General features: G+C 49.5%; 1 protein-coding gene across 1 annotated transcript in view; it reads left to right on the top strand.

Moving 5' to 3' along the window:
* Positions 1-26,885, top strand: part of INSC (INSC spindle orientation adaptor protein) — a 168,075-nt gene that overhangs the window by 83,940 nt on the left and 57,250 nt on the right. Inside the window, exons 6-7 of the mRNA XM_047776215.1 lie at positions 3,979-4,092; positions 10,578-10,703. Coding sequence (XP_047632171.1) covers positions 3,979-4,092; positions 10,578-10,703 — 240 coding nt within the window. The remainder of the gene's footprint in view (positions 1-3,978; positions 4,093-10,577; positions 10,704-26,885) is intronic.

Raw genomic sequence — 26,885 nt, 5'->3', positions numbered from 1 at the left:
ACAAAACCTGATTTTAGAGACTGTGTTTATTTGAAACTGACACTGAGATAGGATTTGATCAGAGCTGTCTGGGAAGAATAAAGGGGAGGAAGCAGGAGCAGGTGGTGGAAAACCACGTTGCGGGCCTGACAGGCGAGCGAGAAAAGGGGTAGGGAGAATTGAGTAGGAAGAGACTCGGGATTTTCAAGCCAGAATCACCTGTTTGAGGCGTCCCCTGCCGCAGCCATGGGCTGGCAGTGGTGCCCTTGCTGTGCCCACTGTCAGCTGGGAATAACTCAGGGGAAGGAGGGCCTGGGCAGGAACAAGGTGGTGGACTCAGCGGGAGAGGAGTGGGGGTCTCAGTCACCTCTGGCCCCTGCACAGACGCTCTGGCTGTCACAGGCTGAAGTGCTATAGATGCTAATGGCACCAGGATGGGGGGCCACTCTTCCATTTAATGAGAGCTGCTCCCAAGGCTGAGTTCCTCCTTGTCTTGAGACTTCCATCTCTGCTAGTTCCTAGGAGGTTCCACCGGTCTTGAGCGACATGGCTTCACTGACCTTGGCAAATAGGAAGTCAGATTCACAGGGGTTAAGGACCAGCTCTTCCATGTATCAAATGTATAACTTGGGTCCGATTTCTGTGTCTTAGTTTTCTCAACTCGGAAGACAATCTTGAACAAAACTTTTGAGAGCCCTTCTAGCTCTGACGCATGGTGATACTTAGAGCCCTGATGATTTCAGCGGAGCCTTTGATCTCTTATCTTTCCAAATTTATCCTTGTGTGAAGGGTGCTTACAGCTTCTCATTGTCAGAGAGCTGACTCACTGAGACATATCCGAGGTGTGATTATGATATAGATGGGTAAAGACAAGAAATTATCCTCAGACATAAATGGTCTAATAGCAGATGATTGCAAAAGACATTGGGTTTGAACAGTTTAACGTAATGATAATTTGCTTCGAGTGCAAATACTAATCAGGAACATTAGGTAATTATCATTTAGGTACAGGACCCCAATATGTAAAATCTGCTTTTTCATGTTAGCACTGATGTCGTTTATATAACTGCTTACGGTAACAATGGGGAAGGATTCTAAGAAATACATTCATTATAGAGATTTGCGGTGACCCATCTTGGTTATTAATTTTACGTTTTGTTAAATATCTTACAGGAGGCATTTATTTAGGGCACAATTTTTTTAATATTTAATGTAGTTTGATTAATTACACACTTCATCTTCGACTGCTATAGGTAGAAGTACCTACAGCTGTGTGTGAAGAATTCTAACTTTGAATAAAGACAAAAATGGAAGGGCTATTTCCCTTGAGCCTCACACCCCTTTAAGATAAGTCATTTTACAGATGGGGATGCTGAGGCCAAGGGACTTTGTCTCAATTGCCAGAGCTCACAATATAGTAATTGCTAGCCCTTTTATCTTGCTTCTGTGTGCTGAGTTAGAAGTTCTCTCTCTCTCTCTCTTTTTTTTTTTTTTGTCTGTTTGTCTTTTTGTCTTTTCTAGGACCACTTTTCTAGGACCTAGAGGTTCCCAGGCTAGGGGTCAAATCAGAGCTGTAGCCACTGGCCTACGCCAGAGCCACAGCAACATAGGATCTGAGCCGCATCTGCAACCTACACCACAGCTCAGGGCAACGCCAGATCCTTAACCCACTGAGAAAGGGCAGGGACCGAACCTGCAACCTCATGGTTCCCAGTCGGATTCGTTAACCACTGCACCACCACAGGAACTCCTAGAAGTTCTTTATATATATATAGCAACTTTAAGATATTGATACAACCATCATAAGAATGGAGTTCCCATTGTGGCGTGGTGGTTAGCGAATCTGACTAGGAACCATGAGGTTGAGGGTTCAATCCCTGGCCTCGCTCAGTGGTTTAAGGATCTGGTGTTGCCGTGAGCTGTGGTGTAGGTTGCAGACGCAGCTCGGATCCCGCGTTGCCGTGGCTGTGGTGTAGGCCAGTGGCTACAGCTCCAATTAGACCCCTAGCCTGGGAACCTCCATATGCCGCAGGAGTGGCCCAAGAAATGGCAAAAAGACAAAAAAAAAAAAAAATCCCCATCATAAGAGAAAAAAGCTGTTATTCCCACCAACTTACTGCTGGCTCTTAAGGAGAACAGAAGCCATCAGTTAAATAAATAAACTGAGATGTAGAAGGGCTCAATAACTTGCTCTGGGGCACTCAGAAGTGGCAGAGCCGGGGTTGGAACCCAGGCAATTTGACTCCAGAGCCCATGCTGTTGATCATATAGACACTTCTACACAGTGTGTTAAAAAAAAAAAAGACAAGCTGGCACTAGATCTCCGATCTCCTGGTTCTTTATGCTTTTTCCATAATAGCAGGGTTGATTCAAAACAAATCCATTTTTTTTTCCCCTGGATCGAACCCGCAACCTCATGGTTCCTAGTCGGATTCGTTAACCACTGCGCCACAACGGGAACTCCCAAAACAAATCCATTTTTAGTTTTAAAATAATTAGCCACTGAAACTGCACCTGGGCCTTCTCAGAGCTCTTACTTTCTCGCCCGAGACCCCCAAAGGCAAAACTCCGTCATCTCTATCGCCACGCCTCCCAGGAGAAACACAGGCAAAGAGCATAATTAGCAGGTAGGAATCATTTATAATTGATGAATCATATGCTTCGAAACAAATGGCTGATTATGAAGAGGTTTCAAGTTACATGGAAAGCTTTTTCCCAGAAACAAGCTCAAATCTTCTAGGAATAATCTTCATATCTCATTTGTTGATGAATTTTTCATTTGCTCTCTTTCCTGAGCCTCCCGGGGTCCTAGGCTTGGTCATTCCCAGCCTCCTTGCCACCAGCCTTCCATCCCTCAGCCTTAATCAGTACCCGCTCTTTGACAGGATTCCAGGTTGCCCTTTTGGCCTGACTCTCCACCCAAGGCACGTGGAGAAGCTACTGCAAGAAGAGAATTTCTAGCAAGAAGCTTCTGCAGAGGAGAATTTCTTTTGACTCATCTCCTGAACCTGTGGCCCAGTTGGACTTTGCCATTAGCCAACAGCCATCCAACATGAGCAAATTCTTTGGTCATATCTGTAGTGATCCCTTGGTTTTCAACTTGGTGGTTTGTTTATTTACCTGATGGTTTCCTTTCTCATTAGGAGCCAGCACAACAGCAAAAAGAGGCTTGCTGAGACCGTCAGTGTTGAGAGCTGATTTTTCTCATTGATTGGAATAAAACACATTTGTTGTCCATGCCCAAGGGATTTGAATTTATCCCATATTTTTTTCTTTCTTTTTTTTTTTTTTTTTTTTTGCTTTTTAGGGCCACACCGGCAGCATATGGAGGTTCCCAGGCTAGGACTCTAATCGGAGCTATAGCCCCCGGCCACAGCCACAGCAACTTGAGATCCGAGCCACGTCTGTGACCTACACCACAGCTCACGGCAACGCCAGATCCTTAACCCACTGAGCAAGGCCAGGGATGGAACCTGCAACCTCATGGTTCCTAGTCGTATTCATTAACCACTGAGCTACGACGGGAACTCCTTTTTTTTTTTTTGCTTTTTTAGGGCCGCACCTGCAGCATATGGAGGTTCCCAGAGTAGGAGTCTAATCGGAGCTGCAGCTGCTGGCCTATGCCACAGCCACAGCAATGCAGGATCTGAGCTGTGTCTGCGACCTACACCACAGCTCACAGCAATGGCGTATACTGAACCCACTGAGCGAGGGCAGGGATTGAACCGGCAACTTCATGGTTCCTAGTCATATTTATTTCCTCTGCATCATGATGGGAACTCCATATCCCATATTTCGGAAATGTATCTCAGACCTCATCCTGACTCATGTCTTCCCCAAACCTGGAATTTTATCATCCCTGTTGTGGGGCCGTGGATGGGGCAGGGATAGAGAGAGATTTTAGGAGCCTCTTAGGCATGTGAACCCACTGGTATTCCATTAAGGGAGATGAACAAGGCGGGATAAGTGAGTAACCATCAGACTTTTTTCTCTTCTTAGGCCCTGGTGAGAAAAATCGATGCCTCCGACAATGTCTACACCACAGAATCCACCACAGGAAACCTGTTCAGCCTGACCCAAGAGGGGGCTCCCTTGTGCCGCATCATAGCCAAGGTGAGCTTCCTTGTTGACAGGCCTGGTGAGAGCATGAGGAAGCTGGTTTGGTGGGAACAGTCGGCTCAGGAAGCCTATCCTGGCTCTAGCATTTGCTTGCTGTGTGACCTTGGAAGAATTACCTCCCCTCTCTGGGCCTTGCTGTCTCCATCGTTCATAGTGACTAGCCCCTCTGATTTTATTTCCTACCTGAGACCAGAAGATGGTGCCCTTGGAGCCTCTATAATCTTTCTTCACATGGTATCTATTATTAATATCCACCCTGCTTCCTCATCTTCACACATGCCATCAAATTCAAATCAAACATATCTCCCAACTCAGGTTCTTGGCTGGATTTTGAAACTGCTTGCAGCCACTGCAGTACCACATGAGGAAAAGACAAAATTGAGAAGGACAGAGTGGTTTTCATTAATTGCCATGGGCGTTGTATGGTAATTCATCAGCTTCATGGTTAATTTGCCCCTGCTCTCAGCATCCAAACACTTAGAGCAAACACAGGCAAGGACATCACTAAGGTCTCTTGTTTTTTTGTTTTTTAGTTTTTGTTTTTGTTTTTTTGGTCTTTTCAGGGCCACACCAGTAGCATATAGAGGTTTCCAGGCTGGGTCAAATCGGAGCTGTAGCTGCTGGCCTATGCCACAGCCATAGCAACAACAGATCCAAGCCTTGTCTGCAACCTATACCACAGCTCATGGCAATGCCAGATCCTTAACCCACTGAGCAAGGCCAGGGATCGAACCCACAACCTCATGGTTCCTAGTCGGATTCATTTCCACTGTGCCACAATGGGACCTCCAGAGCTGAGATTTTAACTTAGATCTGACTCCAGATACTCAACCTTCTTCTGTCTCTGGTCTTTGAAGGAGAGTAGAAAGAGGGTTGAAACAGAGAGAAGATTCGTGATGACTCCCAACTTCCCAGACTGGTAGATGGCAGGGCTGGTTTCCCTGAAGCATCACTATGTTTGAAGCATCCAGTCCCGACAGTAACACAGGGGCTGGGTGTCCCGGGTATGCAGGGCATCCTCACCTTCGATGCTCAGGAAATGTGCCCAATATGGGGACCGGTGTGAAGTAGCTCCCCCTAGTGGCCTTGCTCACCCACCTCCTTGGGGCCCAGCGTGGTCTGTCTTTGGACCATTCAACCATCTGAAATGATTTGGGCAACCTGTCTAAGGTTGATCCTCTCATTCCCTGGGTTCCCCTGAAGGCCAAGGAATAAGCCCCATCTCCTGTGATGGGTGGTGGCAAATCCCCTCCCTTCCTGAGTGCAGAGCACAGAAAACCCCCTGTGCTTTGTCAGAATTACCCCTCTGCCAGCTCCTCTATTATCCCCCCACCACTAGCCTACACGCCCTGCAAGTGGCCTCCTCCAGCTTTATGACAGCTTATCCCCAAGCCTGTCTGAATAATGCATACCATTACACAGCTGGGCTCTGAGCCCAGAGCTCTCTATAAAATTAAACAAGCTCCAGCCAACAGTGTGATTCTGCAAGCGCAGGCGGATTCCCAGGTCCACTCTAAGCTGAGTGCTGCTTTGGGGTCCTCTGTGGGGGCTTTGGACCGGTCCAGGCAACCGCTCTATCTCACTTCCTGCCTCTTCTCCCTCCCACGTATTCCAGCCCTTGGGACACCTTTCATGAGAGTATGAGACACCCTTCTAAGCAGGATGCCTTCTGTAGCCCGACCGCCACCTGGCTGTCCCGGCATCCTCACTGGAGGCTTGGCCCTTTCCTGTACATTAACTCATTGTTTCCCCAGCGGCTGAGCCATGCAGCTTTCACAACCCCATTTTCAGCCACAGGTAACCAACTAGCAGCAGAGCCAGAGTTTGAACCAGAATTCTTCAGTCGGGGTTTAGACTCTGCCCCCTCTTCCTCTCTTAGTAGCTAAAAATGCTAGGAAGACCATTTTTCTCAGCCTTGGAAAAGGATGTAATGAGAATCTAGTGCAAATGGGTGCAGAGGTTTAAATATAGTTATGCTGGTTGTGGTGTCTCCTGAGCCAAAGGAAGGCTGCCACATTGACCCCGGCTCTTGGCCTCGCCTTCTCTGACAGTTTCTTCATTATCTGCTCCAGATTATATCTATCTGTCTGTCTGCCTATCTATCACTGTACATATACAAATAATATTTATACTATGTATGATTAAATAGAAATGTAAATATATGTGTGCATACATATTTAAACACATATATGCATATGAGATTGTTTTTGTCTGTTTTTTTGTTTTTGCTTTTTAGGGCCACGCATGCACGGCATATGGAAGTTGCTAGGCTAGGGATCCAACAGGAGCTACAGCTGCCAGCCTATACCACAGCCATAGCAATCCAGGATCTCGGTGGCATCTGTGACCTATATCACAGCTCATGGCAGCGCCAGATCCTTAACCCACTGAGTGAGGCTAGGGATCGAACCCACGTCCTCATGAATACTAGTCCAATTTGTTACCACTGAGCCATGATAGGAACTACATAGATGCATATAAATATTGACATTTGGAGGGAAGTCACTAATGGCTAGCAAGTCTGACCCTGAAGACCTTGTTTTCTTCTTTTCACTTTAAAGAATAATTTGATTTTATGTCAGTGACTCTCTGAGTAAGGTCTTTATGTGGAACCTTTGTCAGATGTCTCCGGAACTGTGGGAAAGTAGGGAGACAGATATAAAGGATTGTGGAGCAAGAAATCAGAGGGGTTAGTATCTTATCTCATACCAGAGCATGTTTTTGTCCAAGTAATGACATGCATTTAAAATCTGAGCGCTTCTCGGGGAGTTCCTGTCGTGGCTCAGTGGTTAACAAATCCGACTAGGAACCATGAGGTTGTAGGTTCAATCCCTGGCCTTACTCAGTGGGTTAAGGATCCGGCGTTGCTGTGAGCTGTGGTGTAGGTTGCAGAGGTGGCTCGGATCCTATGTTGCTGTGGCTCTGGTGTAGGCCAGCGGCTACAGCTCCGATTAGACCCCTAGCCTGGGAACCTCCATATGCCGCGGGAGCGGCCCAAGAAATGGAAAAAAGACAAATAAATAAATAAATAAATAAAATAAAATAAAATAAAATCTGAGCACTTCTCTTTGACTCTTCGACAACCCCCTTCAGATTATGTCAGGAGTTCCTGCTCTGTGCTCTTTTAATCCTGCACCCCTTTCCTCATTTCGTTGCACTACCCAGATTTCTTTCTGCTTCGAACTGTGTCTGCCAGACCATGAGTTCAGTATGGACAGGGATGAAGGCAGTGCCCAGCACCGTGCCTAACATACAATGAACCATTCATATTTTTGTGCTGCATGAATGAATTTATGACCCTTCCCCGCCAAATGAACTACCCTAAGAGGAAGTAGGGATATAGAAGTTGAGGATCACTCTTAGCTGATGAGAAAATATCAGAAGTCCTGAACGCCTCTGGAGCCGGACACGTTCATCCTGGTCCCTGTGGTTGTAAGCATCCTTAGAAAGAAAACGGCCTGGGGCTCATCTCTGTGGGATGCAGAGGAAGGGGGATCTGGGGTGATTTACTTCAGTGAGGCTGCGCTGGGTCCTAGTGGTCATTGCTGCCTCTTCCAGTCACTCCTACATTGTCCTTTCCGCCCTTTACTGCCACGTCCCTAGGATGGAGAGCAGTCCCTGGTGCCTCATGTATGTTTTATTGAAAGAGTTCTCCAATACCTGATAGGGGATATAGTAATTTTGCTGAACCCACTTCCTTTTTTCTGTAACACTTTCCCCAGTTTGGGGAACAGAGGGCGATGGGCTTCGTGACAGCCAGGAGGGGTGAGGTTTAAGGCAAATGCACCTTGGGGCCAAGTTCAGACCAGGTGCTCACGCCTTCTTTCCTGCAGCTGCCGGCCCCGCCCCCTCCCCAGGGACACCCCCCCCCCCCCCCCCCCCGCTTAGGGAAGGGGAGAGGCAGGAAACAGGGCAAAACAAGATGTGGGGTAGCCGGCTTCCCCTGCTCTGGATGTGGACGTCCACGGTGGGGTTGCCACCTGTTAGCTGGGAGCCCAGGTGAGTCACCTTTGTGATCTGTTTGTTGGCTCTTTGCTCAGGAAGCCAAGGTGGCTTCGGTGATTTTTTACTAAATGTTGTCCAGTTAGGTTGCGTTCCTCACCCCCAGATTCTTCGCAGAAGTCCTCCCAGATTTCTCCTGGGAAGTCATCACAAGGTAAAGGTGTGGCCATGAACTGCTCTCACAAAAGGAAAAGAAAGTTACTTGCTCACACTCAGGAGTTAAGCTGATCCATCCCAAAGGATTTTTTTTTTTTTTTGTCTTTGACACATTGCAGTAAAGGAGTGAAAACAAGACCAATGTGGATTGGGGGTGAATTATTTCAGCCATCTGGACTTCCATTTTTTCCTTCCTGAAAATGGAAAGAAATGATCCTCAGAGTGTAAATAAGCCTCCTTTCTGTGCGCCTGCCATGGTGGGGGGGAGGATCTGAGAAGTAACAGGTGGTCGCTGGCAGAGTGGCACCAGCACGGGGCATCAGCTTCCCTTTCCTCCATCTGCCTCAGACTTGTTTCTAGAACCTCTTTCCGAGACTCTAGGCTTGCTCCATGGTGGCTGCTGAGAAGGGGTGGCCAGGAGTCTAGAAGTAGTGCTCAATGGCCTTGAACTTGGCCGCAGCAAAGGTGCCTGTCCTGGTCCCTGCACTCCAGCTCCAGCAGCATCTGGGGAATCCCACTTCCAGTTTAGACAACCAAGGGTAACATTATTTCTAGAGCAGGCATTTTACTGTGTGTGCATGTGCATGCATGTGTGTGTGTGTGTGTGTGTAAGAACCAAAGGGGAGGAAATTTTTTTTTTTTTGTCTTTTGTGTTTTTAAGGCCACACCTGCGGCATATGGAATTTCCCAGGCTAGGGGTTGAATCGCAGCTACAGCTGCCGGCCTACACCACAGCCACAGCAACGCTGGATCCGAGCCTTGTCTGTGACCTACACCACAGCTCACAGCAATGCCGGATCCTCAACCCACTGAGCGAGGCCAGGGATCGAACCAGCAAGCTCATGATTCCTAGTCAGATTTGTCTCTGCTGCACCATGATGGGAACTCCCCCTTTTTTTTTTTTTAAACACTTTTTTTTTTTGTCTTTTTAGGGCCGCACCCGTGGCACATGGAAGTTCCCAGGCTAGGGGTCCCATCAGAGCTGTAGCCACTGGCCTACGCCACAGCCACAGCAGTGCCAGATCCAAGCCTTGTCTGTGACCTACACCATAGCCCATAGCAATGTCAGATCCTGAACCCTCTAAGTGAGACCCAGGGATTGAATCTGAGTCCTCGTGGATGCTAGTCAGATTCATTTCCCCTGAGCCACGACGGGAACTCCGAAAAATTATTTTTTACTACTATCTTCCTAGGTTCTCTGGCTGGGGCCCTATAAATTGGGCTGACAAAAAACAGATTAACAAAAGAAAAAAAAGGTTATTAGCATGTGCACTGTACATACACATGGGAACTGTCAGAGATGGGTAACCCAGAGTTGGTTAGAACTTGGGCTTACATGATGTCTTAGCAAAGGAACAATACATCTTTAAAGATGTAATAAGGCAAAGGAAGAGAACCTTGAGCCCAGAGGGCAAACTGTGGAAAGGCACGTATATGGGAAACTAATACTGAATAAAGGTTGGTTAGTGGGGTTTGCTCTGTGGATTCTTCTGGTGCTGAATTCAAGCTGATAAGAGTCTAAAGTTGTCACCAGTGATTAACTCTTGTTCTTAGTAGAGAGGGGAGAGAGATCTTTGTATGTCTTGCTTTTAGGCAAATAGAGGAAGGATAGAGATATTTTCTTTTTTTCTTTTTTCTTTTTTTTTAGGGCTGCATTGAATCAGAGCTACAGCTGCTGGCCTACACCACAGCCACAGCAATGTCAGATCTGAGCCATATCTGTGACCTACACCACAGCTTATGGCAATGCCAGATCCTTAATCCACTGAGTGAGGCCAGGGATCGAACTCACATCCTCATGGTTGCTAGTCGGATTCATTGCTGTTGAGCTATGGCAGGAACTCTGTCTGCTTCTTCTTAATTGCCTTCAGCTCAAAATAATCCTTATGCCAAAGTGGCATATTTTGGGGTGGCTAGTCTGCTGCCCTGCAGATCCCAAAGCACACCTGGTGAGTGAGGGATGTCAGTTATTCTTTCTTTCTTTTTTTTTTTTTTTTTGGTCTTTTTAGGGCCACAACCACGGCATATGGAGGTTCCCGGGCGAGGGGCACAATTAGAGCTACAGCTGCTGGCCTACACCACAGCCACAGCCATAGCCACACCATATCTGAGCCGCGTCCGCGACTGACACTACAGATCATGGCAACGCTGGATCCTTAACCCACTGAGCGAGGCCAGGAATCGAACCTGCAAGCTCATGGTTCCTAGTCGGATTCATTTCAGCTGCGCCACGACCGGAACTCCAGATGTCAGTTATTCTTGAATCAGCCCCAGGAGAGGGTACCCACTGAGGTCACGTGACATCTTCTTTCTCTTGGCAGGAGGGTGGGGTCGTAGCGCTCTTCAAGGTCTGCCGACAGGACAGCTTCCGGTGCCTGTACCCCCAGGCGCTCCGCACGCTGGCCTCCATCTGCTGCGTGGAGGAGGGTGTCCACCAGCTGGAGAAGGTAAGACAGCAGCCGGCTTGGCGGGCGGGCGGGGGGGGGCTTGAGGGCCCTGAGCAGGCAGGTGGGTGGGGAGAGCAGACCTCCTGGTGGACGTCTGAGCCTCTTCATGGAGCGAGTCCTTTGAATCCCTCTTTTTCCCAGGCTTCAGGCACATGGAGCTGCTGGGGTCCTGACTAGGCTTGATGAAGATGTGAAGGGGGCGGAAACCAGGAACTCAGCTGGGAAAGGCAGGGCCCAGAGGGACCCTCAGTGCTTCCTGTGTGGACTGGCTTCCTTGGGTGGAGTGGCTGACAGAGGCCAGGGGGTGGAACACATCGGGAGGCAGGCAAGGCAGGTGGAGAGGGTATCAAGGTTGAGGGGGTTGGTCCTTCATTGATGGCAGGACCCCAGCAGAAGGAAGAGGATCCAGCTCCTTGGGGGACAGGATGGCCAAAAGCAGGGTGGGCATGGGTGCCTGGGCAGGCAGCTGGGCTGCATCCCAAGAGGGCTGGGGGAGGGGAAAGGGAGCTGGAGTCCAAGTGCCTGATAGGTCAACACTGTTGGGAATGGCTGGGGTTGGAAGGAAGGCATGATCTGATTGGTGCAGGTGTGTGGTTCTAGGCCAACCTAGCGTGACGTGACTGATTTCAGCCACTGCCCCCAACTCACCCTAGGCTGTAGGGCCGAGGCTGCTTCTCCACATGTGCCTGTGTGGGTCTGAGCCTGTACCTGAGCCCTCAAGGACTTTAGCTAGGGGGGTTGGGAGGGTGGGGCTGACAGTTGGGGATTTCTCAACCAAGTTTCAAGGACGATGCTGAGGGTTTTTTTTTTTTTTTTTTTTTTTAATGGAAGAGAGGTAGAAAGGCCTGGCATGTCCTGGTGACAGTGTGGTGCCTACGGAGTTGGAGGGGGCGGTAGGTACCTTAGGTCTGTTCTTGCGACTGATCTAAATGGGCATGGGACAAGCAAACTGCTCCCCTTCCTCGGCATCCATGTCCCACAGTCTGGTCGTGGCTGCCTGGGAAACCTGCCTCCTCCCCCAGCTGCTTCACTTGGGTCTGGACTCCTAGACTGATGGCCGTCTTACATTCCACCCTACCTCTTTCCAAATCTGCTTGGGTTATGAGACTAGGTACAGCATCATGGGCTCAGAGGTGCTTTGAGCTGAGAATGGAGGGTGCATGGGAGATCTGCTCATTTTACAGATGAGAAAGCTGTGGCTCAGAATGGGGAAGTCCTTTGTCTGAGGTCACACAGCCAAGTGGTGAAGGAGCTAGTGCCAGCTCTCTGAACAGAGTGCCCCCTTCCCACAGGGTTGGAAGTCTTGGTATGGGTGTGCTCTCTTAGGTGGCAAAATGGAGGAGGGAGGTGGCGGCGAGACAGACAGACAGACAGACAGACTCCATGAAGTAAATGCATTGAGCATTTCGTGCCTCATGTGCTTAATAATCCTCCCGTCTCCCATAAAATCTTTTTTCCTTAGACAGTGGAACACGGCCAAATGGGTTTGCTTCTCGTCTCCTTTCATTCTGCTTGGCAGGAAGGATGATAGCAGAAAACAGAAGGGACTGGAATTGCCAGTCCTCCAAAGCAGTGGATTTCTTGGCTTTAGAGACTTTGCAGAGCTGCGGGAAAACTTCAGTCCAGGGAAGAAAAACAAGGCTTTTTTGTTAAGAGTGAAAACCTGGGCAACTGGGAAGGCTGGAGGCAATTCTTCCTGCCACCTTCCAGTGCAGCTCCAAAGCCAAAAGACTTTCCCAGGGCAGAGGGGAAATCAGACCCGCCCCACAGAGCAAGAGTACAAGGGAAATGTTGAGCTAGCCCCTTACAGGTATTCCTGTATTAACCCACCAGAACCTCATGAGGTGAGCACGACTCCTATCTCCAACTTAAAGACAGGGAAGGAACTGAGTCTTAGCCAGTGTAAGTGACTTGCCTAGAATCACAGTAAGCCTTGGAGCCAGGATTTGGAGCCTGTCTGCCTGAGTCTAACATCCAGTCTGTCTCAATGCCTGGCTGGTTTAGAGCACCAAAAAAAAAAAAAAAAAAAAAATTCCCTGCAGCTAAACCCGGACCACCTTGCTGTTTCTGGCCAATGTCCTAATTCTACCCACCCACTTCTGGTGCAGGAGAAGGTCACTGTCTCTGGGCTTTCCCCTCCTCCAGGTCAGATTACTTTCCAGACACAGACACTCCTAAAACAACTCTGTGCCAGGCAGTGAGCAGGAGGGAGACTTGCTGGAAGGGAGCCCCCGTGTGGTCAGAAGCCCAGAGAGGTGAAGTGACATCTGCACAGAATCACACGGCTTGTGATTCTTTCATTCAGCAAACACTTACCAAGTGTCTGCTGTTTGCCAGGCACTGCTTTGTGTGCTAGGAGCATAATCCTAACAGACAAAACTCCTTATCCTCTTTGAGCTTAGTTTCTGGATCAGGAGGTGGCAAGTTACAGCCTGTGGGTCAAATTCAGCCTGCTGTCTGTTTTGGCATGTATGGCCCATGAGTTAATAACTTTTTTTTCTGGAGTTCCCGTCATGGCTCAGCAGTTAATGAATCTGACTAGCATCCATGAGGATGCAGGTTCTATCCCTAGCCTTGTTCCGTGGATTAAAGATCCTGCATTTCTGTGGCTGTGGTGTAGACTGGCAGCTGCAGCTCTGATTTGACCCCTAGCCCCTCCATGTGCCACAGGTGTGGCCCTAAAAAGAAAAAAAAAAATTCCATTTTTAAATGGTTGTAAAAAATATCAGAAGAACAACATTTTGTGTCACATGGTAATGATGTGAAATTCAAAATTTTGACCCATAGTGTTTTTAATGGAATATTGCCAGGCTCCTTTGTTTGGGTGTTGTCTATGCCTGGCTTCTCTCTCCAAAAGCATAACTGAATAATTGCAAGAGACCGTGAGGCCCACAAAATCAAAAATGCTTACTCATGGCCCTCTACAGAAAATGCTTGTTGACCCCAGTTCCATCAGGTAATAAGGTCATCGTGACAGTGATGAAAAGGATAATAGCCAACATTTATTGGCTATTAAATGTCAAGCAAATTGGGCAAGCATGTTGCTAAACTCCTCCTTTCATGGTGTCACTTAATCATTAATCCATTGTTGCCATTATCATCACATCATTTATAGAAGGAAAGGAGACTCAGAGAAGTAAAGCAACTTGCTCAAGAGCACACAGCTAAATAAATGGCCTGGCAGTCATTTAATCTCAGCTCTGCTGTGCCAGAGGCAGCCTGGGCTGCAAACTATTGTGCGGAACCAGGAGTTGACTCCAATATTGTGAGGCCAAGGTCCATGCTCTTTTCCTCCACATCATGCAGCTTCCAAAGTTATGAGAAGTTCTAGAGACACCCAGGAGGGACTGAGTCACCTACTCCACGCACACACACACCCCCGCCCCGCCCCCTGCCGTCAGGTCCTGCCCACACCCTCTGCCCTCTGTGATCTGGCTGTTGAGTGCTGGCCTCAGATGCTCCTGTGAGGTTGGCTCTTGTCCATGTTTAGGGAGGAAGGTGAAGTCGGGACAGGCTGGATTGTAGAAGCCATAGCATAGCAGGCAAGGGGGAGCCAGGGTGGGGAGCAGGTGCCTGGGGCTCTGCCAGCTGAGCACTCATCAGGCACACTCTGTGCCCTCCTTAGATAATGTCAAAGTCACAGCAGTCCCCTGATGTACTGGCCTGGCCTCCTCCCCGGGGCTCCCATAATTAATTGGCCATGAGAATGCTCTGGATTGGGTGAAATGCATCTCTGTCATGTGGCTCCCCCTACTTCCTTCCGACCTTAAAGTGGTTCATTAAATTGCACAGAGACCTGACAGACTGTGGGTCTAATCAGGTCCCCAGATACCCTCATCCATCCTCGGCCCTGCTGTTGTGATGCCTGAGATCTGTCGGGCTTAGCTCGTGGCCGTAGATTCACTGAGTCACCTGCTGCTTCTTTCTCCATCCCCCAGTTGTTCACTTTTAACTCGCTTGCTTCCTTGCTCACTCAGTCCACCTCCTGCCATCTCAGCCCACTGCTAATTCACTTTCTCATCACACACTTGTTGTGATGTAGCCCAGCGCAGTGGGAAACCGTGGCCTTTAAAGGTCAGGGCCTTCTGGATGGGAATCTAAGCTTTTCCCCCTATGAACTTGGACCTGTTTCCCCGGGCAAGTTACTTAACTTTGTGGAGATGTGTTTTCTTTGTCAATCAAATGGGCACGATGAAGTCTTCCTCCCAGGCTGTCAGAGATGAATAGATGTGCAGTGGTGTGGTGCCTGGCACACACCAGGCACTGAATAAATGGTAGCTTTTATGATTGCGGAAGATGCAATGCCAGTCGCCGGGGTTTGGGGAGCCCCAGTCTTCAACAGGAAGATGACGGTCTGGTGGAGAAGGGAGCACTGGCTGGCAGGCCAGCAGGAGGGGCTCTTGTGGTCAAAGACGCTTCCCAGTGCACACTATGGGGAAGCTGGTGGGGCTAGAGCCCTATGAGTCCCCACAATGTGTCCATTTTATAGGTGAGGCAACTGAGACTTGGAGATTGTGTTCCCTCAGCTCATGATGTGGATTCAAACCCAAGAGGAGGAGGATGTGTTCTCTGAACCCGGTTCAGAGATGATGGGATGGAGACAATGATGGCCAAAGAGGGAACCAGGGCCTCAGACCCACAGAGCCCAGTGACAGCAGAGGGACTCAACTCTGCCTGTTGGCCAGGTGACCCAGCCCACCTGGACAGGTCAGGGTAGCCTTCCTGGAGGGCTAGAGCTGGGATGGTGGATTGGCATCATTAACAGGGAGGACTGCCAGCTTGGGGGGTGGGGAGCTGGCAGGGGGCTAGGGAGCAAGAGACTCCTCCTTGAACCTCTGTTCCCTCTCTATAAAACATGCCGACCCCTCCTCCACGCGGCTGCCCTGACGTGATGCAGAGGTGGGTGTGGTCTGCCTAGAGGAAGAACCCACCTGGACTCTGCTTCCCTTCCCTCCTCCCTGGCCCATCTGTCTTCACCTTTTCAGCTTGATTTGGGGAAAACCCTGCAGGACTCCCAGAAAGCCTGAGTCCTGGAATTTTTTTTTTTAATGTCTTTTAGCTATTTCTTGGGCCACTCCCGAGGCATATGGAGGTTCCCAGGCTAGGGGTTCCAATCGGAGCTGTAGCCACTGGCCTACACCAGAGCCACAGCAACGCGGGATCTGAGCCGAGTCCGCAACCTACACCACAGCTCACGGCAACGCCGGATCCTTAACCCACTGAGCAAGGCCAGGGATCGAACCCACAACCTCATGGTTCCTAGTCGGTTTCAATAACCACTGAGCCACGATGGGAACTCCCTGAGTCCTCGGATTTTGTGACAGCCCTAGCAGAGTTACAGGTGTTCTGAGTGGCTAATGGAAGGCACTCGTGGTTGGACAGGGCCATCGGCCAGGGTAGGGTTAGAGGGGGCTGGGGACCAAAGCTGGACTGAAGACTGTGGTCCAGGTGAGGGGCTGGGGATGTGGGGCAGGAACCAATATTCTAGGGCCATAAGGATGTTCTGAGTCCAGTGCTCAGAGAGCCTCAGACCACCTCCGAGACTGTTCTAGTAATTGCATGGCCATTGCATTGCATTACATTGCACAGCCTGGAGACTAGAGACAGTCTTGCCTTCAAAGAGTTTCTCTTTATTCCTCCCCCCTCCCCGAACTTATTTCATTTTTTCAAATAAGGAGTACATCCTGTAGGAGAGCCAAGAGGAGAGTTTAATGAAAATCGATGGAGAAATTAAAGATGAGCAGAGGGAGGGGAGGAGGGCTCAACTTCAAGTCTGAGAAGAAAATCATCAGCAGCAAGGGATGGGGAACTGCTGCCTGTCTCCATGCAGCTCCCTCACCCCCACCCCTGTTCCCTGGGGCAGCTTCCTGGGATCGAGATGCCCTGACATCCAAGGGCTGAGCTGCAGACAGGCAGGCCTGAACCCAGAGACCCTGGGCAGGAGAGAGCAGAGGCAAGGGGATGATAGGGAGGCTTTATCTCTCCAGCTGCTATTCACATAGGAGTTTTTCTCCACTGTGGGCTCCCTGTGGGTTGGAGATGGTCAGAAATCTAAAAAAAAAAAAAAAAAAATTCATCCTTTTGCTCATTTGATTCATACAATCATTTTGCAAGGAAAGCAGAGAGAGATGGTCATGCCCATTTTACAGAAGGGGAAGTTGAGGCTGGAAGGCATAGAGACACTGGCAGAGGAAGAGCATGAGGCTGAGAATCCTGATTTTTTGCTTATAGGTTGTTTGCTATGGCTCCCACCCCACTGGCTGAAAGGGGCGGTCAGGTGCAGATCCCAGGCAAGGGAGCTACTTTATCTTCATGGAGTCAGTTCTAATATGTCAGTGAGGCTGAGTGGGGAGAGAGGAGCTGTGGATGCCAGGCAAGACTTCTTCGCTTCGTTTGATCTGAAGCTCTTTCTTTCCTGAGGAGTGGCTCCTAGAGAGACGGAGAGACAAAATGCCTCAGAATGGAGAACCAGACGTCTTCTCACCTCTCTCTGAGGCTCAACCCGCTTAGCCTTAGCTCCCTACTCCCTGCTCCCACTCTCCCGCCCCCGAGGCACCAGCCTTCAACTGCCCTGGCTGGGGGGCACTGAGCAGGGTGTCAGGTCAGCCCCCTCTCCTTGGACAGTGGACAGACGGGAGTGGGAATTGATACCATCGCTGTCCCTAGCTCTGCAAAGGGGATTTCTAGAGGGAGTGTGACGTATTCCCTTCCCCACATGCCAAGGCTCCCAACCCCTTCCATCTGCTTTGGGGGAACTCGAAGGAGGTCAGGATATGCAGAGAGAACAGAGTTTTAGGCACACTGCCCTGCTCCCCCGCCTCTCCCGGCAAGATTCACTTAGAGATATCAAGCAGTATTGTCCAGACTGAAGGAAGGCCACCATGGGGTGGCTCTCAGGCCATGCCTCATTCCAAACCTGTTTGGAGAAGGCATGGCCCATCCCCCGCTCCGCCCTCCGTTTCCCAGCAGCTTCAGCCTCAAGTGCAGCAGTGAACAGAAGGCTCAGCTCAGCCTGGCCTCAGCCCCATGTGCTGGGCAACAGCGCTCTCTGGTGGACAATGGCTGCAGCTGCAGGCCTGCCATGCTGCCTTGGGAGGTGGAAAATCTGCTCTGCTCTGCTCTGCCCCAGTCAGGGGTCAGGGCCAGAGTGTGTCCCAATTTGCAAATTCAAGGCAGCAGAGTCTTTTTTCTACTAAGCCAGCTTCCTCCAGGAGGAGGCCGTGAATATATTTTGTAATCTAACATGGCTCCAACTTCCAGGTTTCCGCGGTGCCTGGCCCCAGCTTTCCTGGAGCAGAACCCTTCCTAAGTCCCAGCAGTTCTCACTGGACAAAATCTATACCAGTCTGGCACTGGAGGTGCCCTCTGCACAAGCTGCCTCCAGCACACTGCCCTTCTGATACACAGACCTGGGTTTAATGTCACCACTTACTCACTGTGTGTTGACCTTGCACCCCTCCGAGTCCCTGTCCCATCATAAGTGCAGTGATAATCTCTGCCTTGCAGGTTTTGAGGATGAAATGAATCAATGCACCATAAGTGTAAGTTATTTTCCTCTTCTTACCAGATTCCTACACTCAGCCGACCTTGGGGCTTCCTTGCCCTGGAGTACCTGCCCAGGCTGGGCTGTGCCACTGTCCCAGCAAGCGTTTCAGCTGCACTTGCTGACGCTGCTAAGTACCCATCTCTGGATGGCCTTCCAGACTGCCTTCCTTCCTCGTGATGCTCAGTCTGTACTTGGTTTGCCTCCAGGGGCATGATCTGTGCTCCTGACCTCAGAGCAGCTGCGTCTAAGCTCCCAGACCGGCAGACCCGGTCTCGCCCACCCCTTGGCCCATCAGGGAAGTGGCTTGTACATACAGATGAACCACATTTGCTGGGTGACTGAACAAATACGGCCAGAAGAGTTCTGGTGTATCCTTCCCCATTGCTGATAGCAGGACAGAGGCCCAGAGAGGTGAAGTGGCCTGCACACCCACGTTCCCACTGTTAGCAGCAGGTGGAGGCCAGAGGCAGGCCATCTGACTTCACTCAGATGCAGCCTGTGAGCAGCTGCAAGCCCGGGTGTGGGGTGGGAGTCAGGGGTGAAGGCATGGCTGGGTCCCTTGGCCAGGATGGAATAGCTAAAAATCTTTATATGGAATTTGCCCCGAGCCTCCTCTGTACCATCAAGCCCTAGTAATTTTTTTTTTTTGTCTTTTTGCCATTTCTTGGGCCGCTCCCGCGGCATATGGAGGTTCCCAGGCTAGGGGACGAATAGGAGCTGCAGCCGCCGGCCTACTCCACAGCCACAGCAACGCGGGATCCGAGCCGCATCTGCAATCCACACCAGAGCTCACAGCAACGCCACATTGTCAACCCACTGAGCAAGGCCAGGGATCGAACCCGCAACCTCATGGTTCCTAGTCAGATTCGTTAACCACTGCGCCATGATGGGAACTCCTGAGCCCTAGTAATTTGTTCCAGCTTTCCCTCCTGGGCTCTGAGCCCAAGTTCTTAGGTCCCTGCAAAGGCCTTGTCCCCAGGTTGGGCAATAGTGGAGAGAACCTGGGCCCAGCTCCTCCTTAGCTGCTGGTCTGCTGGAGAACCACAAAGAAGTTTCCTCATCCCTATAAGCCTCCGTTTTCTTGTTTGGTGGGCGGGGTAGCTGTTCTGTGGGTATTAGGTGCCAGAGGAAGTGATTTGGGGAAACGAATGTGATGAACGCCCGTTGGCAGGTGTTGAGCTGGCTGGGCTGGGAATTCTGGTGCCTCTACTCCAGGGTCCATGTATGTTGTCAGAAGAGAGCCGGGCACCTTTCTCTCCCTGCGAATTCATAAATAGAGGCCTGTGGTTGAGGACTCGTGTGAGTGTGTGTGTGTGTGTGTGTGGTGGGGCGAGGGGCAATAAGCAGCAGGGTGAAACAATGGTAAAAGTGTGTTTGTTGGCTGCACCCCAGGTAATCGAGTGAGAGCAGAATATAAATAAGAAGCCACGAGGTAAACATGAGGCTTGTGCCCAGGAGAAGGGCCGCTACACTGCAGAGAAGCCAGGATGGCTCAGGCACTGGGTGAGGTGCAGAGGTGGGGCCTGCACTGGCAGCGCTGGCTTCCCCGTGGCTTCTGGAGTGGAACAGGTGCTGGTTTGGAGGCCCACAGGGAAACGAGAAGTTCCTGTGGCAGGAAGGGGAGATGGAAAGGAGAGAAAGAGGGTAGGATGTGCAGCTTTGGGGGTAGACTTTGAGCAGGGAGAGCCTGGCACCGGGAGCACAGAACAGGCCAGCCTTCACAGCACAGAGCCGGTGGGCCTATGCACCCACCCACACACCCCTCTGATAGCAAGGTGTGAGTCTGCTGCTCACACACACAGGCAGAGACAGGGAGAGAGGAGAGCGATGAGAAAGAGGGAGAGACGTACAGGGTGGAAGAGGGAGGGGCGATGGAAAGACCCATGGATAATGAACACACTGTTTCCAAAGGAGTGTTTCATTCTCCCCATAGGCTCCTTTAAAAATACAGATAATTAGTTTGAAGCCTCATGGTGGCTGCGCGTGCAGGCCCTGCTTGAGGTCTGCTTGGGCATGCAGTGACCTCTCATGGTGGTTTTAATTTTCATCTTCCTGACAAGTGATAATTTGGGGCCACTTTTCCCTATCTTTATTGACCGTTTGGGGATCTTCTGTGAAATGTCTGAGACCTTTGCCCATTTAAAAAATAGGAGTTGTCTCTTTTCTTTTTAAATTAATGATTTTTATGTTTTTCCATTATAGTTGGTTTATAGTGTTCGGTCAATTTCTACTGTACAGCAAGGTGACCCAGTCACACATATATACATTTGTTTGTGTTTTTCTTATTGATGTATATAAGCTTTAGAAATATATAGACTACATACAAACCCTTTGTCAGTTATATGTATGGAGAAAATCTAGTCTCAGCCAATGAGCCTGTGTTTGCCTTTTCATTATCTTAAACGTGTCTTTTTTTGTTTGTTTGTTTGTTTTTTTAGGGCTGCACCTGCAGCAATGGAGGTTCCCAGGCTAGGCGTCAAATCAGAGCTATAGCTTCCACGCCTACACCACAGCAATGCCAGATCTGAGCTGCATCTGTGACCTGCACACAGCTCAGGGCAATGCCAGATCCTTAACCCACTGAGAGAGGCCAGGAATCGAACTCGAAACCTCATGGTTCCTAGTTGGATTTATTTCCTCTGTGCTATGATGGGAAGTCTGCTTAACCATGTTTTCTGATGGATAGAAATTAACTTAGATAACATCCAATTTAGTGATCTTTTCTTTTGTAGTTAGTGCTTCTTGTCTCCATTTGAGTCTTGTTTCCCCCCAAATCATGAAGATAATCTTTATATGTTCTTCCAGGAGAACCTAAATTTTACCTTTCACATTTAGGCAAATGATCTATTTCAAATTATTATTATTTTTTTTAGTGTGCAAGTTTCATTTTCCATATGATATCCAATTGATCCAACAACATTTATCAAAAAGACTGTCTTTTCACCACTGAATTAAAGTGGCACCTCTGTCAAAGGTAAAGTGATGAGTTATGAGACTGTTTCTGGACTATTTTTCTGTTCAGTTAGTCTTTTGTTTGTTTGGTTTTTGTGTTTGTTTTTTTTTTTTTGCCATTTTTGGGCCGCTCCCTCGGCATGTGGAGGTTCTCAGGCTAGGGGTCAGATCAGAGCTGCAGCTGCTGGCCTACGCCACAGCCACAGCAATGCAGGATCCAGCCACAACTGAGACCTATACCACAGCTCATGGCAATGCCGGATCCTTAACTCACTGAGCGAGGCCAGGGATCCAACCCATGTCCTCATGGATACTAGTCGGGTTTGTTAACCACTCAGCCATGAAAAATTTTAAATAGGAGTGGCTATAATGGCTATCTCTATCTTGTTACTGATTTCGGGGGGGAATGCTGTCAATATTTCATTCACCGTTTCATTAAGCGTGGGATTATCATTTTAAGGATGAGAATACTGAGGCTTAGAGAAGATGAGTAATGAGCTCATCTCACCAAGTCAGCAGGTAGTACAGCTGAGTTGTGAACCCAGGTTATTCTTAACTCTCCTAAGTTTATGCAATTTCCACTGTGCCGCAGCCGCCTCCAGAAAGAGTGGTGTCTAACACAGGATCTCTATGGGAGTTAATTGAGGAGTCTTTACAAATATTGATGCCAAGACTCTACCCTGGATGAGTGCAATCAGAATGTCTGATGGTGAAGCTCAGGCATTAGTATTTTAAAACTTCCCCATATGATTCTAATCATCTGAGAACCAGGCAAATGACCACTGATCTAGAAACATTTTGGTACGATTCAGATCCCAGCTGTGCCAGTACTGCTTTGCTGAAAACTTGGTAATTTCACTTCACCACATGCATAGTAACCCTAACTTAAAGGAAAATGAACTTTTTCTTAGTGATTTTTTGATACCTTCTCACAAACTCCACTCCTTCCAACACCAAATGCCTCTAGAGCATCTTTTTGACAATCTGCTTTAAGGAAAACCACCTGCTTGGTGGGGAAATTACTCCTCTCTATTTATATTCCTGAGTGATTTAATTCCTGATTTTTCTTTTCCTTTTCTTTTTCTTTTTTTTTTTTTGGCTTTTTGCCTTTTTACTTTTTCTAGAGCCACTCCCACGGCATATGGAGGTTTCCAGGCTAGGGGTCTAATGGGAGCTGTAGCCACTGGCCTACGCCAGAGCCACAGCAACGCGGGATCCGAGCCACGTCTGCGACCTACACCACAGCTCATGGCAACGCCAGATCCTTAACCCACTGAGCAAGGCCAGGGATCGAACCCAAAACCTCATGGCTCCTAGTCGGATTCATTAACCACTGAGCCAAGACGGGAACTCCTTTTTTTTTTTTTTTTTTTAAGGGCTGTGCCCGTTGCATATGGAGGTTCCTAGTCTAGGGGTTGACTCAGATCCCAGCTGTGACTGCTACCTATGCCACAGTTCACGACAATGCCAGATCCTGAACCACTGAGCGGGGCCAGGGATGGACCCCTCATCCTCATGGATGCTAGTCGGGTTCGATACTGCTGAGCCACAAGGGGAACTCCTAATTCTTTTTTTTTTTCTTTTTTTTTTTGTTGTTGTTGTTATTGTTGTTGTTGTTGCTATTTCTTGGGCCGCTCCCGAGGCACATGGAGGTTCCCAGGCTAGGGGTTGAATCGGAGCTGTAGCCACCGGCCTACGCCAGAGCCACAGCAACGCGGGATCCGAGCCACGTCTGCAACCTACACCACAGCTCAAGGCAACGCCGGATCATTAACCCACTGAGCAAGGGCAGGGACCGAACCCGCAACCTCATGGTTCCTAGTCGGATTCGTTAACCACTGCGCCACGACGGGAACTCCGGAACTCCTAATTCTTGATTTCTTTTCACATCAATAACTCACCTCTTTCTTTGTCACTGTCTTGGCTGCCAAACTGGTTCTATCATTCCTTTCATCTATTGTTCCATTCCCTACTACAGATCCATATTTGTATTTGTCTATTTGGGGACTGGGTTTTTGTTTTTTGCTTTTTTTTTTCCTTTGTCTTTTGTCTTTCGAGGGCCACACCCGTGGCATATGGAGGTTCTCAGGCTAGGGGTCGAATCAGAGCTCCAGCTTCCGGCCTGCACCACAGCCCCAGCAGTGCGGGATCCACGTCTGTGTAATCAAAGATTTCTTGTTGGAAAAAGCAAAAGAGGTCGCGTGGGGTCTGGGTATGTTTGTTTGGGAGGAAGATAATGTTTACGGCTGCTGAAGGCCTGTTTCACTTTCTGTAGCTTTTATTGGGCTCTCAGCTCTACCGCCCATCATTAATCATATCATTTTATAGAGGAAGCCTCTAGCCCTTGCCTTGTTCACAGACTTTGTCCTGAAGGTGCCCTGATCTAGTTTATATTCCGCACTCAGATCCTGCTTCCGGCCCGTGGGTTCATTTATTCCACTCAATGCTTTGCCCTGTTCCTTGGTCCCCACTTGTCTCTGCTTCCCTCCCACGACCCTTGCTTCCCGCTCTGACTGTGACCGAATCTCCCCTTTGCCTGTAACCCAGCACACACGGTTCTGTCCATCAGCAGGTTTCCAACAGCTCCTTGTCTTTGATTTTTTTTTTTTTTTTTCCTGCAGGCTTTTGGTATCCAAGGGGACAGAAAGGTGAGAGAGGAGATTTGAGGGCTCTTTGGGTCACGCCGCCCCTGCAGCTGAGTTATCACTGCATTCGCCTGATTCTGTGTACCTCTTCCAGCAGCCCGCTCCTCTGCCTTTCCCTACAAACTAAACAGGTGGAAAGGCATTAGAAAATAGTCGGCCTGGAGTTCCTGTTGTGGCTCAGTGGGTTAATTACCCGACATAGTGTCTGCGAGGACATGGGTTCGATCCTGGCCTCACTCAGTGGGTTAAGGATCCGGCATGGCTGTGGCCATGGCATTGGTCAGCAGCTGCAGCTCTGATTTGAGCCCCTAGCCTGGGAATTTCCATATGCTGTAGGTGCGGCCGGAAAAAGGAAAAAAATAAATAAATAACAGGCCAGCACCAAGGATATATGATGGGCTTTGGTATGCTGCCTGTATCCCTTAGATATTCACCTGAAAGTCACCACTGATGCTTTTCCGAAATTCAGTAGGAGAGACATCGTTCATACGTCTAATGCAATGGTTATGGTACACATGGGTTCCTCCACTGTGTGGCTTCCACGTCCCTTCTCCCACACCCTGGGGAGAATCTCAGAGTCCACCGTTCCCTCTGCATCCAGATTCCAGGTGCATCCGTCCCGAAGCCCAGGTAGTGACCGGGCCAGACCATCCTCACCACCGCTTGAATGCCCTTCCACGAGGAAAGCTTGTCCTCAGACCCAGGAGCATCCCACTCTGCGTAAAAGCTAATCACCTCTAAGTGCTTCCAGCAGCCATTTCGTTAGGGATGGGAAGGTATTTTGATGAGATGGTTTTCTTGGCATCAGTGACTTTGGGACTGAGGATGGGAAGCGGGTGTTTGGGGATGGAAACGTTCCAGAAATGGGACCCGCATTGGAGGAAGCTGGCCTCAGGCGGGGTGACCCCGCGGGCCCACCAGAGGAGCTGAGCCGAGCAGCCCCCAAGGCCCTGGCCTTCTCACCGGCTTCTCCCTTCCCTGCCCATCCCAAAGGCTGCACAGAGTGGGCACAGGTCCACAGATGGAGAGACCAGCATGGGAGTCCCAGCCCTGGCGTTACCTCGCTGCATGGCCTGGGCAGGCTCTTCCCCTCCTGGGCCTCTGTTTCCTCATCACTCAGCCACACCTCACAAGTGAACCGCTGTGTGTCAGGCCTCAGCTGGGTGCTGGAGACCAGAGAGGGTTCAGTACAGGAGCTGCTCTGAGCAGCTCACCTCTAGTGCAGAGACGGGCATGGAAGCAGATGCGGATGGTGTGGCAAGATAAGTGCTCTAGTTGTGGTCAGGGTGCTGTGGCAGCTGGGAGGACAGAGGCCCTCTGTGGCGGGGGGAAGCAGGTGTGTGCTCACAGAGGGGGTGACTTCTCCCCTGGGTCTGAGAGGGAACAAGGGGGGAAGGCAGGGAAGATGAGCACTTCAGCTCTAAGTGAACTGGGTCTGATGCCTGTGAATCTTCAGGGAGGTGAAATTGGACATAGACTCAGTGGCAGGTTGGCGATGTCCACGTAGATCTTGGGAAAGAAGGTCGGGGCTGGAGGGCTGGGTTTGGGGGTCAGCATAGTGAACCTTTAAGATTGCTTGGGTTTGGGTGCTATGGACTGAAGCGGTACAAAGTGGGCTGATGGCAAAACCTAGGGCTAAGAAGCATTTAGCTGGGAAGAGGTGAGCCCTAAAGTGGGGTATCATGGAGACCCCAAAGGAGAGAGTTTTTGGCATGGGGAGGTGATTCAGAAATGCCAAATAAGGGAGTTCCCATCGTGGCTCAGTAGAAATGAACCTGACTAGTATCCATGAGGACACAGATCCCTGGCCTCGCTCAGTGGATTAAGAATAAAGTGTTGCCATGAGCTGTGGTGTAGGTTGCAGACGAGGCTCAGATCCTGAGTGACTGTGGCTGTGGCATAGAGCAGCAGCTACAGACAGCTCTGATCTGTCACTTAGCCTGGGAACCTCCATATGCCATGGGTGCAGCCTTAAAAAGACAAAAAAGAAAAAAAAAAAGAAAGAAATGCCAAATAAGGGAGAAACAGAGCCTGGGCTTTGCACTGGTCAAGTTTCTAAATCCTTTGAAGTATAAGTTTCTCTCTCTCTCTCTCTCCCTCCCTCTCCTTTTCTTTTTCTCTATGGGTGTTTCTCTATGTGTCTTTTTGTTTCTCTCTCCCTTATTTATTCTCGATTCTTCTCTGTACCATGTACAGACAGATATAGTCGAGCACCTATCACAGTGCAGGTGCTGAGTAAATGTGTGGTGAACATGAGAGATGTGTGATGGTACTTTTTCTCTCTGCTCCCTTCTGAGAATTGTAATTATTCGTCTTACAGTGTTTCTGGTCAAGAATGAAAACCGGAATCACTGATCTTTTAAAACGTTCTAGTTCTGGACCTCATGATCTGAGATTGTTCAAACAAGTAGGTGCACTTGGGAGCCCCAACCCACAGGGCTGAGGATCTCAGGGGTCTTGGTCCCAGAGGAGCCTGCAAAAAGTAGCCCTGGAGAGAAGCTTATGTGGGAGACCTAAGCCAGGTCCGAAGTGAGGAGAGTGAAGAGTTCCCATCGTGGCTCAGCGGAAATGAATCTGACTAGCATCCGTGAGCACGCAGGTTCCATCCCTGGCCTCACTCAGTGGGTTAAGGATCCAGAGTCACCGTGAGCCGTGGTGTAGGTTGCAGGTGGGGCTCCGATCTTGCCTTGCTGTGGCTGTTGCACAGGTCAGTGGCTACAGCTCTGATTCAACCCCTAGTCTGGGAACCTCCATATGCTGTGGGTGCAGCCCTAAAAAGACAAAAAAAAAAAAAAAAAAAAAGAAAGAAAAGAAAAAGAAACTCCCAGCTCCAAGATTAGGAGAGATGACTGCAACCTGCAGACGGGGATGAGGTGGGATGATGGCGCCACCATGTGGCAGGCATTGTACATGCATTCTCTTAGTTAATACTAGATTCCTGTTATACTCTGGGGTTAGTATTTTTATTCTCATTTTATATATAAAGTCTCAACGTAGATACTAAAAATTGTCCAGCTAGTAAGATACGGAGATATGATT

The sequence above is a fragment of the Phacochoerus africanus genome, chromosome 4 (assembly GCF_016906955.1).
Source record: "Phacochoerus africanus isolate WHEZ1 chromosome 4, ROS_Pafr_v1, whole genome shotgun sequence".
Lineage (NCBI taxonomy): Eukaryota > Metazoa > Chordata > Mammalia > Artiodactyla > Suidae > Phacochoerus > Phacochoerus africanus.
The sequence above is the reverse complement of the archived record's forward strand: the minus strand, read 5'-3'. Positions and strand labels throughout refer to the sequence as shown.